This window comes from Equus quagga, chromosome 16 (genome assembly GCF_021613505.1).
Source record: "Equus quagga isolate Etosha38 chromosome 16, UCLA_HA_Equagga_1.0, whole genome shotgun sequence".
NCBI lineage: Eukaryota > Metazoa > Chordata > Mammalia > Perissodactyla > Equidae > Equus > Equus quagga.
This window is the reverse complement of record NC_060282.1, coordinates 707,702-720,651: the sequence shown is the minus strand read 5'-3', so window position 1 is coordinate 720,651 and position 12,950 is coordinate 707,702. Positions and strand designations below refer to the sequence as shown.

Genomic DNA, 12,950 nt, shown 5'->3' with positions numbered 1-12,950 from the left:
GTGCATGAGGAGGGGCCTAGGGCAGGGCGCAGGGGTCTCAGAAGGTTCTGGGTGTCTGGGCTGCAGTTGCCTCCTTGGAGGGAGGGCCGATGCCCCCAGCACACCCGTGCCCACAGGACTCCACAGGACCTGTGTTTGCTCAGAATTCTTTCTTAAAGGACCAGGGGACCAGGGGACCAGGGAGGGGTCAGTGGGGCCTGCAGGAAACCCTTTCCCCAGAATCTTCCCACCAGGGCAGGTGAGACAACAGGTGCACCATGTGTGTCTTCCCAGCAGAGCCATCTCTGCTCTGCATTCATAAGGTGCTGCACCGGCTTTGGGGTAGGGGAGGGGCTCAGCCCCATGGGGTCTAACCAAAGGAAAGGCAGTGGGAACGCACCCTGCCTTCCAGGTCTGACTCCTGAGCTCTGCCAGACAAAGGGTTGGGGGGGGCACACAGTATGGGAGGAGCCAGGCCAAAGCGGCCCACCTGACCTCCCATGCCCCCAGTTCACCCACTACTCACCCTCCTCAGCGGGGCCCAGGATGGTGGCCATCTCGGAGGCAGGAGCCACGGGGATGCTGCCTATCCTGGGGTCCAAAGGGCACCCCAGGTAGCCCTTCTCCCCGCAGTGCCGCCATGGCCCAGTGCAGGAGAGGAGCAGGAGTGTCCTGAGCCGTGCTCAGGCTGCACCATGTGGACTACCCAGCCCTAACACCAGGAGAACTGAGTGGGGCGGGGCAGGCAGGCTGAAGCCCAGGGAAGCTGTGGGATTCTTCTAGGCCCAGGAAGGGTCCAGTCTCAGGCCAGCAGCACTCAGGAGGTGCGGACTGCGGATGCTTGGGCAGGCACCCATGTCTGTGAGCCTCTGTGTGGAAGCATGTGCTAGTGAGGGAGATCCCAGGCAAAGATTTGGCCAGGCTGCCCACCTCATCCAAGAGAGACAGAGCCCCCACCCCAAGGCCCTGTGCCCACCCCCATATGGGCACCCCAGCATATGGCTGCCCCAGTTCCCCAAGGGCCCATGGACTCTGCCCCCATGGCTTCTGCAGCCCTGTCATAGAGCCTCAGCTGGCCTCCACAGCTGGTCTGGATTCTTGACCCTCTTCCACACCCTGGCCTCCAGTGATCCACTGATAGAGGTCCTTAGGTGTCCTCTTCCAAGCCCCCAACACACGGCACCTCGGAGCTCTGAGCCCCCGCCTCACACATAGGATTAACAGGCAGTGAGTGAACAGGAAGTCTTACAGCTGAGCCCTTTTAGGCAGTGAGTCGCCAACCCTGGCATGGAGCGAGGGGTCTGCCTGACTGCCAATACCTGCCTTCTCCTCCCCACACTTCACCCCCAACCCACACCCAGCCTCACACCACCACTGAGGACACTGCCTCCCCTTCTGGCTGTGCCCTGCCCAGCTGCAGCTGGGCAGCCTTTCCCAGGGCATAGCACCCCAGCAGGGCATGGGCACCGGGGAGGCCAATGGGACCCAGATTTCTCTCCCAAGAGCACCACAGCACAGCCTAGGGGCAGAGGACCTGTCTCCTAGCCCCCTGGAGCGGCTGCCCCCACACCCTGTGGGACCCCATGTGATGTGGGCCATCCCCTCCCACTGGCCCCACGCCCCCACCAGGCTGAGGGAGGTCACTCTGGACAGCATTTTATTGATATCCTCAGACCCTCGGGCAGGATCAGCACGGATTCCTAGGGCACTGGCACCTGCTGGCACTGGCCTGTGCCCCATCCGCCATCCCTGAGGCGATAGGAGGGAGCCCCATAGGGGCAGAGAGACCTCCCGGTGGCCGAGAGGAGGCGTGGGCAGCCAGGCCCCCTCCCCAGAACACAGGCAGTGGCAGGCTCTAGCTGTGGACAGTGAGGCAGACATGAGGAGGCGGCAGTGAGGAGGGCTGGCCCCAGAGCAGCTCAGGCCCCTGCCGTCAGGGCCTCATGGTTGAGCACGTAGTAGTCGTGGACATACATGAGCACGGCCACTGGCTGCCCAATGATGAGTGTCAGCCACACAGCTGCATTGCCGTAGTTGCCCCGGAAGAAGCGGCTCACTATCCAGGCCAGCGGGATCTGGGGACACGGGGGACCAAAGTCAGGTGACCACAGTGCTGGCTGCTCCCAGGGTGCAGGGAAGAGGGCAGGCAAGGAAGCCACATGGGGGATGCTCACCTGAGCCATCATGCCAGTGAAGGCCCAGAGGCGGAACATGCGCAGGGGGATGCTCACCAGGTACTGGGGTGGGAGTGAGAGGAGTGTCAGCCATTTCAAGTACCATACCCACCCCAGGATGAAGCAGGATACGCACAGAGAGCACTGACCTCGTGGAAGAAGGCCGAGGCTAGGAACACCCCCGTCTTGGCTACCCACTTGCTGCTGCCTCGTCGGAGCATGGGCTTGTAAAAGTGTCTGTGGAGGGAGGAGGCCGTGGGACAGGCGCCGCAGTCCAGGAACACAGAGCCACCCACCCACCACACACCACGCTCATGCCCATGCCCACCTGCTACACCACTTGTGCACAGGGATGTTCCAGTTCTGCCAGAAGTAGGTGACGGACTCAGAGTTCCTAGGAGTCAAGGGACAGCAGGTGATCAAATTGCACCATGACCCACCCCAGCCCCCAGCCTCACACCCAAGGCCACCCACCACCAGTCCCGATAGAACTCCCGGTCTCCAAACTGCATGAGCTCAGCCACGGCGTTCAGGCAGGAGTGGAAGAGCCAGTAGAAGAAGATGAGCCAGATGAGGTGGTTGGGGACCTGTTGAGGAGCAGGTGCCAGGTTCCAGAACACCCTCACTCACTCCCTCGTGCCTTGCCCCACCCGCCCAGGCTGCTCACCGCCAGCTTCAGGAGGCGCTCAATGATGCGTGAGTAGTCCATATCCTGCAGAGACAGGACTCAGCTGGCTCCCTTGGCTGCACCCCCACACGCCCCTCCCCCCCCCGCGCCCAGCCACAGGAGAGCCTGACTGCTCACCTTGAAGGGCTTCATGGAGTTCTGGATGGTGGGCACCATCCACTGCAAAGGAGGGCACAGCATCAGCACTCCTGCGTCACTGAGTGCGCCCAGCCGAGCCCAGCCCAGCCCTGCCCACATACCTGCTGGATCAGCCCCACCTGGAGCTGGGTGAAGAACAGCTGGGGGAGAAAGCAAAGGGCAGCAGCCTGAGCCCCCCTAGCACCTGGTGGCCCCCCAGCCCCTCGCTGCCCCCCAGCCTCCAAACCTCACCATCTCAAGGAGCCGCCGCAGCAGGAAGCGCTTTCGGATGCGGGGGGAGCGGGGGAAGTTGAGCTCGTAACACAGAGTAGGGGCAAAGAGGAAGTAGTACAGATCTGGAATGGGAGGGGTGGGGCTCGCACCAGCAGAGGCCTGGCCCTTGCTGTCCCCCCACTGCCCTTCAGTGCTGAGCCCTCTGTAGGGTCCTCACCACGGTAGGTCAGGTTGTCCGGGTAGCTCACCGTGCAGTGGGCAGCTCCTCCATTGGCTGCCCTACCTGAAGAAGCTACGAGCAGGGGAGGGGAGAGTGAGGCCACACTGCTGCCCAGGCCTGGCCCCTGGCAGGCAGGTTCGGTGGCCCCAGCCCCGGGCAGCCCCTCACCAGCCTTAGCCTTGGCCTTCGTAGCCCTGATCTCTCGGCACCACAGGTTGACATCCCGGTAGGAGAAGAGCTTGAGGAAGAGGATGGTGTACACCATCAGAGCCAGCACGGAGCCCACTGCAGGAGAGGGAGGCTCAGGCCACAGCCCTCCCACACTGCCCACAGGAGAGCCACAGCCACAGGGTCGACTCCTGTAGCTGGCCTGGGTCTCTCCTGCAAGCCCCCAAGACAGGCTGGGGCGGGAGTGGGTTGGGGGCGCACCTGGAGTGATGGACTCGAGCAGCAAGGCCACAGCCGCCGGGAAGCAGAGAATGGTGGCCAGGTTGACCACATGCAGCAGCAGCCCTGCCTGCTCCGTCAGGGCACCCTGGGGTGGGTCGGGGGTGCAGGGCACTCAGCCAGGGCCCCCACTCCCTGGGCAAAGGGTCTCCCTGGGGAAGGGCCACCAGGCCTGGGGTTAGGCCCCCTCCCAAGAAAGCCACACACAGCCTGAAATGCAGTAGATGAGCAGGCGCCTTGCCCTAAGCCCAGGCCTGGTGAGGAGAGCAGACCTCTGGGCCAGGCAGGGGGCGTGGGGACACTGCTTACCACTGCCAGGCGCTTCTCCACCTGGAACGCAGCCACAGCAAAGACGTTGGCCACTGAGGATAGAAGCGCCACAGGGCAAGTTCAGGCCCAGGTCAGGCCTGTCCCCACCGAAGGCTGTCCTCTGCGCCCAACTCACCAATAACCAGGCACAGGGCAGGCCAGCTGTAGGGGTCCTTCAGGAACAGAGACACCACCTGGATGGGGTCCACCAGGATGCCGTACCTGGGGATGGACAGGGAATGAGCAGCTCAGGGAGAGCCTGAGCAGGTGGGGTGTGGCCTGGGTGGGTGGGTGGGGCCTGGGCAGGTAGGGGCAGGGCCTGAGTGGGCAGTGGGTGGGGCTGGGCCTCAGGGCCCTGGTGAAGACACTCACTTGATGAGGTTCTCTAAAAATAACCGTGCATTGCTCAAGATCTGCAAGAGAGAGGGGGGGGCACAGCCCATGAGCCCTGGCCACAGGGCACACCCCCCCTCAGCTCCTCCTAAGACCTATGGGGGCAGGAGCCCTGGGTTAGGCCAGCAGCCTTGGTCCTGCAGGCCCAGCCTTTCTGATCTCCACAGCAAGTTCCGAGACACCACCCATCTCACCTCGCAGCAGAGCAGGACAAGAAGTCCCTTAGCACTGCCCCCTCACACCAGGCACCTCCCAGATGTCTGTGTCTGCAGCAGCATAAAAAGACCCACTGCCCAGCAGCCCTTGGCCATCCTGCTGAGCTGGTGAGGCACTCAAGGCCAGAGTGATGGCCCCAAAGCCCAAACTGGACCGAAGAAGCTGCCCACTTGCACGCAGGGTCCGCACTCTGGGGGAGAGTGGGAAGAAGCTGGCCAGAGTCCTGAGGGGCCGGCGTCACCCGGTACTCACACCCCTGCCTGCCTCAGCTGTTCTGCAGCACTCCAAACCTGGGCACTTGGCCCCAAAGCAGCTTCCAAGGACAGAGCCTCTGTCAAAAGGGGCTCCTGGCTCTAGGCTGGGGCTGGGCTCCTGGCTTCCCTCTGCACGACAGGGGCCTCCATCTCCATTCCATGAGGCAAAGACCCTGCCAACCACCCCAAGTCAGGCTCTGTGCATGGTTCATGGTAGGTTCTGCAGAAAAGTGACGCTGCAGAGGGACACTTACCTGGCTGGTCACGGAAGCCTTCATGAGGTGACAAGCTGAGAGACGCAGGGGCCCCTACTCTGCCCTCCCCCAGCCGCAAGCCTGACCCACCAGCCTCCTGTGGTCCCAGGTCCCCCACCTGCCAGGACAAACGTGGCCCGACACTGTCAGTCTGCCCAGTGGTGGCCTGTCCTGAGAGCCAACAGCAGGCAGAAGATGAAGCTGCTAATGGGCAGCGCCCACCTCAAGGCCCAGACTACAGAGGGAACACAGCCAGCAGCCCGAAGCACAGGATGCACGTCTCCTGCAGGTTGGGGTGGCAGAGGCACCAAAAGCAGGGGAAAAGTTTTGGGGCTGCGCGAAAGAGACAGGCAGGCCCAGTGGGTTGCAGAAGAACAGACAGTGCTCCTTAGGCTGTAGAGGGCTCACTCCGCACGGCTGCCTCTTGACGAGCCTAGGCTGGTACAGGAATGGCCTCTGGAGGCCAAGGACACATCATCTGAGGGCTGGGCTGGTGTCCGGCCCACTGTCCCCTTGCCCAGCCAGCTTCTTACCCACCAGGCTGCATGTCCCCCTGCAGCTCCCGGGGAGCCTCCTGGGACCACAGGCAGGGAGGGTGTGGGTGTGCCTGGAGCCCCTTCCACATGGGTAGCCATGGGACCGCACCCACAGACGCGTCCGGGCAAGGGTCAAAGGCCTCAGGCCTCATCAGCAAGGCCCAGACAAGCCCTTGCCCCTTGCCCAACCCTGCAGGCTGCCCCTTTGAGCCCTGGGCTCCAGCTGCTTCCAACCAAGGCTGCTGGCCCCACCCCAACAAGGTGACAGCAGGTACCAGGCCCCAGAAGCAAGGGCCTCAGTTAGGCCACAGGGTGAGGTGGAGGCAGGGGCTCCTTCTAATCACCTTGCTGAGGGGTGCCTAGGACCAAGGCTGAGGGAGAGGGGCCGGGGGCCTCTAGAGCCGTGGCCTGGGGCTGACAGGCTGAGCCCAAGAGCCATCTTCCGACCCCTGCTCCCCCCAGGCCAGGCCTGCCAGGGGGCACCACGCCCACAAGGGCCATTCGGGAATAGCAGAGGTAACTTTTCTTGGACCCCCAAGACCACTCACACACGATGCCTGGGAGGCCCTGTGCCCACAGAGCACCCCATCCACAGCCCCACGGCCTACTAGCCCAGGGCCAGCCACCCAGCCTGTCCACTCCTCCCTGCTCTCCCACACTCGCCCAGCAAAGCCACTGGGGAGACCCCTGTGCCCCTTAGGGACAGCTCACAGCACAAAGGCCTCTCACACTACCCTCTGCAGGCCTCTCCTGGAATTCAACCAGGACAAGCATCGAATGTGTAGCCCACAGGAGCCCTGATATGTGGCCACTGCAAGGACTGCCACCACAACTCTCTCTCCACCAGCCCAGTGTCCCACACACCCAGCCACACAAGCTCTGGCCCCCCCTCCCTCAGCGGGCAGAGCCTATGCCCAGGCAAAGGCCAGCCTCAGGCTGAACCCCACCTGGCTGTAGGGACACCTAATCCCAGATACCATCCTACTCACCAGCATCACCACACACCAATTCAAGATGCCACGGTAGTTGCTAAAGCCACTGTCAGAGCTGAACAAAGAATCCTGGAGGTGGTGGCACCTGGCAGAACAGGAGACAGGCACCCTCATGAGCAGGTACCAACAGACCAGGGCTAGCCCCACCCCAGCCCCTGGGCAGTAAGAATCTTGGGCAGGGCCAAAAAGAGGCCCTGTCCAGGGGCAAGCCAGGGCCCTGGCAGATACCCAATGATGCAGCCAAGCCCAGCTCCTCAGGAGCCAGCCTCACAGCCCAGGGCCCAGGGCAAGCCCCAGCCCCTTACTCTGAGCAACTCTTGTCCACCTTGGCCCAGTAGCTGAGACCCACATCCCATCCCAACCCTCTCTTCCACCCATATATCCTACTCCCCATTTACAATTGAAGATGGACCAGGCAGGGCCAAACTCTCAAGACCATCCAGAGACCGGCCCCTCCAGACAGTGGGTGGGGGAAGGCCACAGACAGGAGCAAGCAAAGCTGGCCCTGCCCAGGCCAGAGCTATGTGGGGCTGGAGCACCCCAGGCCAGGAGCCTGGCCTCACTCCCAGAGGCCTCTGGCTGCTACCACACATAGCCAGAGGCCTGCAGCAGTAATGGCCTCACAGGAAGAGTCCACTCCAAGGCGCACTCAGAAGTGCTGGATAGAAGTGGGGTCGGTGGCTAATCTGCCTTGCTCAGTTGGACCATCCCACCATTCAGCAAGCTAGGGGTCCTCCACCTCAAACCACGTCCTCTTTACAGTTGGCCCACAAAGGTCCGAGTGGGCACAGGGCCCCAGGCCAAGGGCCAGCTGAGCACACAACCTGACATGCACCTTCCTGGAGCAGGACTCTGGACCTCAGGTGTTTGTGTGGCCTCCAAGTGTTTTTGAGAAATGACAGCTTGTCCCCATTCAACCACAGGGTAAGTACTGTGTTCCTGCCTGGGCAGAAGGGGCCCAGAGGAGCCCAGTCAGGGGCTGGGTGCTTGATGGCAGGAAGGTCTCCAGCAGAAGCAGGCAGAGACACCTTTGGTGCTTACCCATGAGAGCTCCCACCCAGTGCTGGGGAGGAGGACAAGCAAGCAGACCCTCGTGTCCCTGCCTGATCCTCAGGGTAACACAAAGGTGGAGGAGTGGCCACAGCATGACTGGGGCAAGGCCCAGACCCGGCCCTGACTCACTCGCAGGCTACAGCCCCACCTCAGGAAGTGCTACACAGCACTGAGCAAGGCCTCTAGTTTTGTAAGAGAGGAGGCCAGGGTCTCCCCTAACCTCCCGCTGATACACATCTCTGCCTCTCAAGGCACCTGGGCAGGGAAAGTAGGGCCAGGGGCACACAGCAGGGGCACCACAGCACAGATGCCCTCTTAGGGCTGGCCCTGCCTAAGAGGCAAGCATGGCTACCGTTGGGGTCAGCACTCAGACGGCTCCAACCAGGAGGTAAGGGATCAGGGAGGCCAATATGTTGCTCAGCACTCTAGCCAGGGCACTGCCGACAGGTCTGACCTCTGTCTGCCTAGACCAAGGCATGCTCCACACCTGGCCCACCCACTTCTCCCAGTCGCAAACCTGGCTTCCTTGTGTCCACCTTCCAGGTCTGTCCTAGGCCTTGCAGTGAGGCTGTGATCTCCTCCCAAGGCCTTCTCCCTGAGTCTCTGCACCTGCCTTTCTGCAAGGCAAGCAGGGGTCCAAGCCCCAACTCCCCAGAGAGGACAGTCTCTGGGCTGTCTGCTGGACTGGCCTCCCTGACCCCCTTCCCAAAGCCCATTTGCTTTCACTGGTACCATCCCAAAGCTGCCTCGTACCACAAGCTGCCAACCGTTGTCTGAACTTGTGACGTCCCGTTCAGCATACCCAGAGGACTGTTTCATAACAGTGTGACCCCTGCCCCCTTTGGGCCACCAAGAAGACCATGCTGGCTTTATTTGTGGCAATCTCTAAGATGAAAACAGGGGTGAGGAAAGGGTGTCCTTTTCCAAATCTAACAGCAAATGACGTTATAAAAGCTAGCTCAGCTCCCTGCTGTCAGGCTTCCAAAGCCTTCCCCAACCCACCCACACCCACTCCTCACATTCCTCTCCACAGGGCTCCTGACCACCCCCAACCCCAGACAGCCCCATTCCCCCACAGGTCAGAGGCCCTAACTCAGGGGAGGAGGCTCACCATCCACCGCAAAGGTCCAGCCTTGCCAGTGCAGTCAGTGGCAGTGGACCACAGGGCAGAGGAAAGCGGCTGGCATGGGAGACAAGATCTGGTCACCATGCCCACAGCTGTGTCACCCTCTCCCTTACTGCAGGGGCCGCTCACGCTCTGTGCCCTCCAGAGGTCCCATACCAGCTCCCCAGGCCCACCCAGCTCGCAGGGCCATTCTAACTCATCCCATGTATCATATCAACCATCACATCAGCACTTGGAGGAGGGCACGGGGGAAACTGAGCTCACCAGGGTTCGAAGCTTGCTCAGAAGCCCAGACCCCAAGTGTGGGCCACACCTGAGGACCAAGTGGTCCAGCTCCAGGGCCAAGCAGACCAAGGAGGGAGCAGAGTGTCAGCTCGCCTCCCAGCTGCCAACTCCTCCGCACACCTAGCCTCTGGGCTGAACCCTGGGGGACAAGGTGGTTGGGTAAGCTCCCCACATCCTCAGACCTTGCTGGAGAAGAAGAGACACAGGACACCCCAGGGACAAACACCCTGGGAGAGCCCCACAACAAGAAGGCCCTGCCTGGAGTGCCCGTGAGCCAAGAGCTGGAGGGTGCCCAAGCATCCTGGAGGGAGCGTGTGGAGCACCTGGAAGAAGTAAACCACAAGGCAGAAGAGAAAGGGGGTGCTCTCTCCTTCCTGTCCCACAGCTCCACCTTGCTAGGGCCAGAAGAAATGAGCTCACACCCAGAGCCTGACCAACCTGCCCAGGCAGGCCAAGGTGAGCAGGAAGTATAGAAAAGAGAGGCGAGAGGAAGGGGGAGGAAAGGCCATAAGCAGGGGGGAGGGGAAGTAGGGGGGTGACAAGTAGGGAGCAGCCCCAGGGGACCCCGAACTCTATGGAATCTAGGTTTGAGGGCCAAGCACAGACAACTCACATGTCCTAGAGACCAAGAGGGGACAGTGATGTCCAGGTCCCCCGCCCCCCAGCCCTGGGCAGGCCCATCCCTGCCATCTACTGCTCCTCTTCCCAGGTGTCCAGACCTCGAGAGTGGGCAGACAGGGCTCCCACTCACTCGGCCCAACTAGCAGGAGCACAGGAGAGGCTTCTGGCCACCTGGCCCACGTAGAGCAGGAAAGTAACTGTCCATCCCAGTGTGGCAGCTTGGCCCAAAGCTGGCACTCCCCATCTCACACAAATGACCCCGGTTCCCACTCCCTTGAGGGGGAGATGATGCTAGACATGCCCTTGCCTCCTGGAGAGGGTATCTTGCGGAGGGAGTTAGCAGAACACTCTAGGACCCTCCTGTCCTTGCAGCCTCTCTCAGCATCACCCAGGCCCACAGGAAACAAGCACCCTTCTCAGTGGAACCATTCTCCTTCCCCATGGCACCTGCACCAACTCCTTTGCCATCTCCAAACTCCGCGCCTGACCTTTACTCGGTGCTGAGATTACCTTATCTCCCAGGTGGACTGTGAGCACCCCAAGGGCAGAGACAGTACCTGCAGTACCTGTACGCCAGCTGCCCTGACCCACCCCCTCCCACAGTGCTGGGTGAAGAAAGCCTCAGTTTTTGTTTACTGAGAGAGCAAGTCCTTGCCAACCAACTGACCAACTGCCCACTTCCTTGTCGATAACCTTTAGCTCGGAAGCTGCTCCCAAAGCCAGAGTCCTCGAGAGCCTCTGGGCCAGGGTGAAAATCAGAAGGGGATGGGGGTGCAGGAGGGTGGCAAAGACATTGCTTGGAGCCAGCTTGGAGGAGGGAGCCAACGCCCAGAGGGGCCATGTCCTCTCCATCAGCCACAGCTTGCTCCCCACCCCCTTCCTGTCAGTCCTTCACTGAGGGGGGCACTCACCTGTGGGTGTGCCCACTTCAAACCCCTCTCCTGTTCCCCAACCAGGGTGCGAGAGTTTCAATACAGCATCCAATTCTTCTACAGCAGGCATTTGTTAAGCAGGGCCCCAGGCCAACCTCCCAATCCCATCCATCTCTTTCCAGACAGGAGACACTTGCGCATGGCAGGAACCAGTCGCCTAGGGGCCAGGCCCTTGGCTCACCCAGGGAAAGAGCCTGGAGACCCACCAGACGACCTGCGGGGGGTGGGGGATCTGGAAGCTAGGCTGCGGCCGGCCCCCCTCTGCGCCCCAACCTGGGTGACCTTGGCAGCCTACCCTCCACCCCTAAGCCTGTTTCCCCGCGGGGACCCAGGGGACACATCTGTCCACGCGAGGTCCTGGGGCCAGGCTCTCGAACCCGGAGCCCGCGCTGCTGCGGCCACGGCTGAAGGACCGGGGAGGGTTGCGGGGACCGGCGTCAGGGGTCAGAGGTTAGGAGTGAGGCGCACCGCTACCTCAGATCCCAGTGGCCGCTGCCCACGTCGTCGTCTCCGTCCTTGTCCTTGTCCGGGGCCGGCGCGTCTCCCCCGGCGCCCATGTCTCTCACCTCCTCTTCCGCAGCCACGGGCCCGCCGCTGCCCTGGCTCAAGGCCCGCGACCCCGTCCTCCGGCGCCGGGAGCCGCCCGCCCCGCCGCGGTCGCCCATGGCCTCAGCCTGCACCCTGCTGCGGCCGAGTCGTGGCCCGCCGGGCTCGTAGCGCCTGAGGCCCGCGGCCCCGCCTCCGGACCCTGGGCCAACGACCGCCACCGCCCCCTGCCGGCCGCCGTAGTCCGCGCGCCTGCCAGTTCCGCCCTGAGCTCCCTCCTGCGTCACTCTGGGAGTCGGTAAGCGGCCAGCGGCCACAGCGCGCGTCCATTTGTAGTCCGCGAGGCACGCGAGGCACTCTGGGAGTCGTTGTCGCCGCGGCCGGGAGGGACCGCCCTGCACCCTGGGAGTCGTAGTCGCTCCGCGCGGGAGGGAGCGCGGGGCACCCTGGGAGTCGTGGTCCCTTCGCGCGGGGGTAACCGCGGTGCACCCTGGGAGTCGTAGTCGACTCGCGCGGGAGGGAGCGTGGCGGAGGGTTTACAGCCGCGGACGAACACTGCTGCCCGCGGGCCTCGGCGTCTCCATGGAACGCTCCTGGCTTCCCGGCAGCTGCGCGCCTCCCCTGACCCCTTGCCTGGCCCTTGTCCTACTCTCTAAACAGAGAGTTTCGTCATTCTTCAGCACAGGCGCATAAGTGTGGGGCTGTAGGTTATTCAAGAAACGGGTGGTCGGTTACAGTCCAGCTGACGCCGGGGCGGCGGTCCCTGTCCGTGAGGACTGGCCTCGCCCACCACCCAGCGCGTTGGTACCCGAGCGCGCACCTCTCGGCACAGTCTTGCTTGCCGAGCCCTGTAGTTTCCACCGCAGGCGCCAGTTTTTCTTTGGCTTAGGTTTGTGGAAATTAATAAGAGAAACCTTGGGGGCCGCCCGGTGGCCAAGTGGTTATTTTTGCACACTCCGCTTAGGCTCCCAGGGTTTCGCTGGTTCGGATCCTGGGCGCTGACCTAGCGCTGCTCATCAGGCCATGCTGAGGTGGCATCCCACATGGCACAACCAGAAGCACTCACAACTAGGATATACAACTGTATCCGGGGGCTTTGGGAAGAAGAAGAAGAAAAGCAGAAAAAGATTGGCAACTGATGTTAGCTCAGGTGCCAATCTTTAAAAAAGAGAAAGAAAATAAGAGAAACCCTAACTAAATTGGAGTGTAAGGCCTGTAGGGGGAGCTCTCACTCCATCACGTCAAAGACACCAAACAGGAGGAGATGGACACTTGCATCTCAACGGGAAGTACCCCTACTTTACCACTGAAGGAAGATTTCTCTCCCCACCAGGCAACAGCCCAGCCAATGAGAAGCGCCGCAGCTCAGCCAATGAAAAAGACCACAGCTCAGCCAATGAGAAACACCGCAGCTCAGCCAATGAGAAATGCCACAGTTCAGCCAATGAGAAATACTTCAGCTCAGCCAATGAGAAATACTGCAGCTCAGCCAATGAGAAACACCACAGCTCAGCCAATGAGAAACACCGCAGCTCAGCCAATGAGAAACACCACAGCTCAGCCAATGAGAAACA

General features: G+C 61.9%; 1 protein-coding gene across 1 annotated transcript; it reads right to left on the bottom strand.

Moving 5' to 3' along the window:
- Positions 1-1,619: 1,619 nt before the first annotated feature.
- DGAT1 (diacylglycerol O-acyltransferase 1) lies at positions 1,620-11,672 on the bottom strand. The gene is made up of 17 exons (XM_046641988.1): positions 11,305-11,672; positions 6,811-6,898; positions 4,541-4,581; positions 4,305-4,390; positions 4,169-4,221; positions 3,842-3,947; positions 3,581-3,697; positions 3,410-3,484; positions 3,211-3,314; positions 3,081-3,119; positions 2,959-3,000; positions 2,821-2,865; positions 2,628-2,740; positions 2,482-2,547; positions 2,303-2,390; positions 2,154-2,216; positions 1,620-2,054 (listed from the first exon to the last, which is right to left on the bottom strand). Exons 1-17 carry the CDS (start codon positions 11,493-11,495, stop codon positions 1,899-1,901), a joined length of 1,473 nt encoding a protein of 490 aa, XP_046497944.1. The 5' UTR covers positions 11,496-11,672; the 3' UTR covers positions 1,620-1,898.
- Between the last annotated feature and the right edge of the window lie 1,278 nt (positions 11,673-12,950).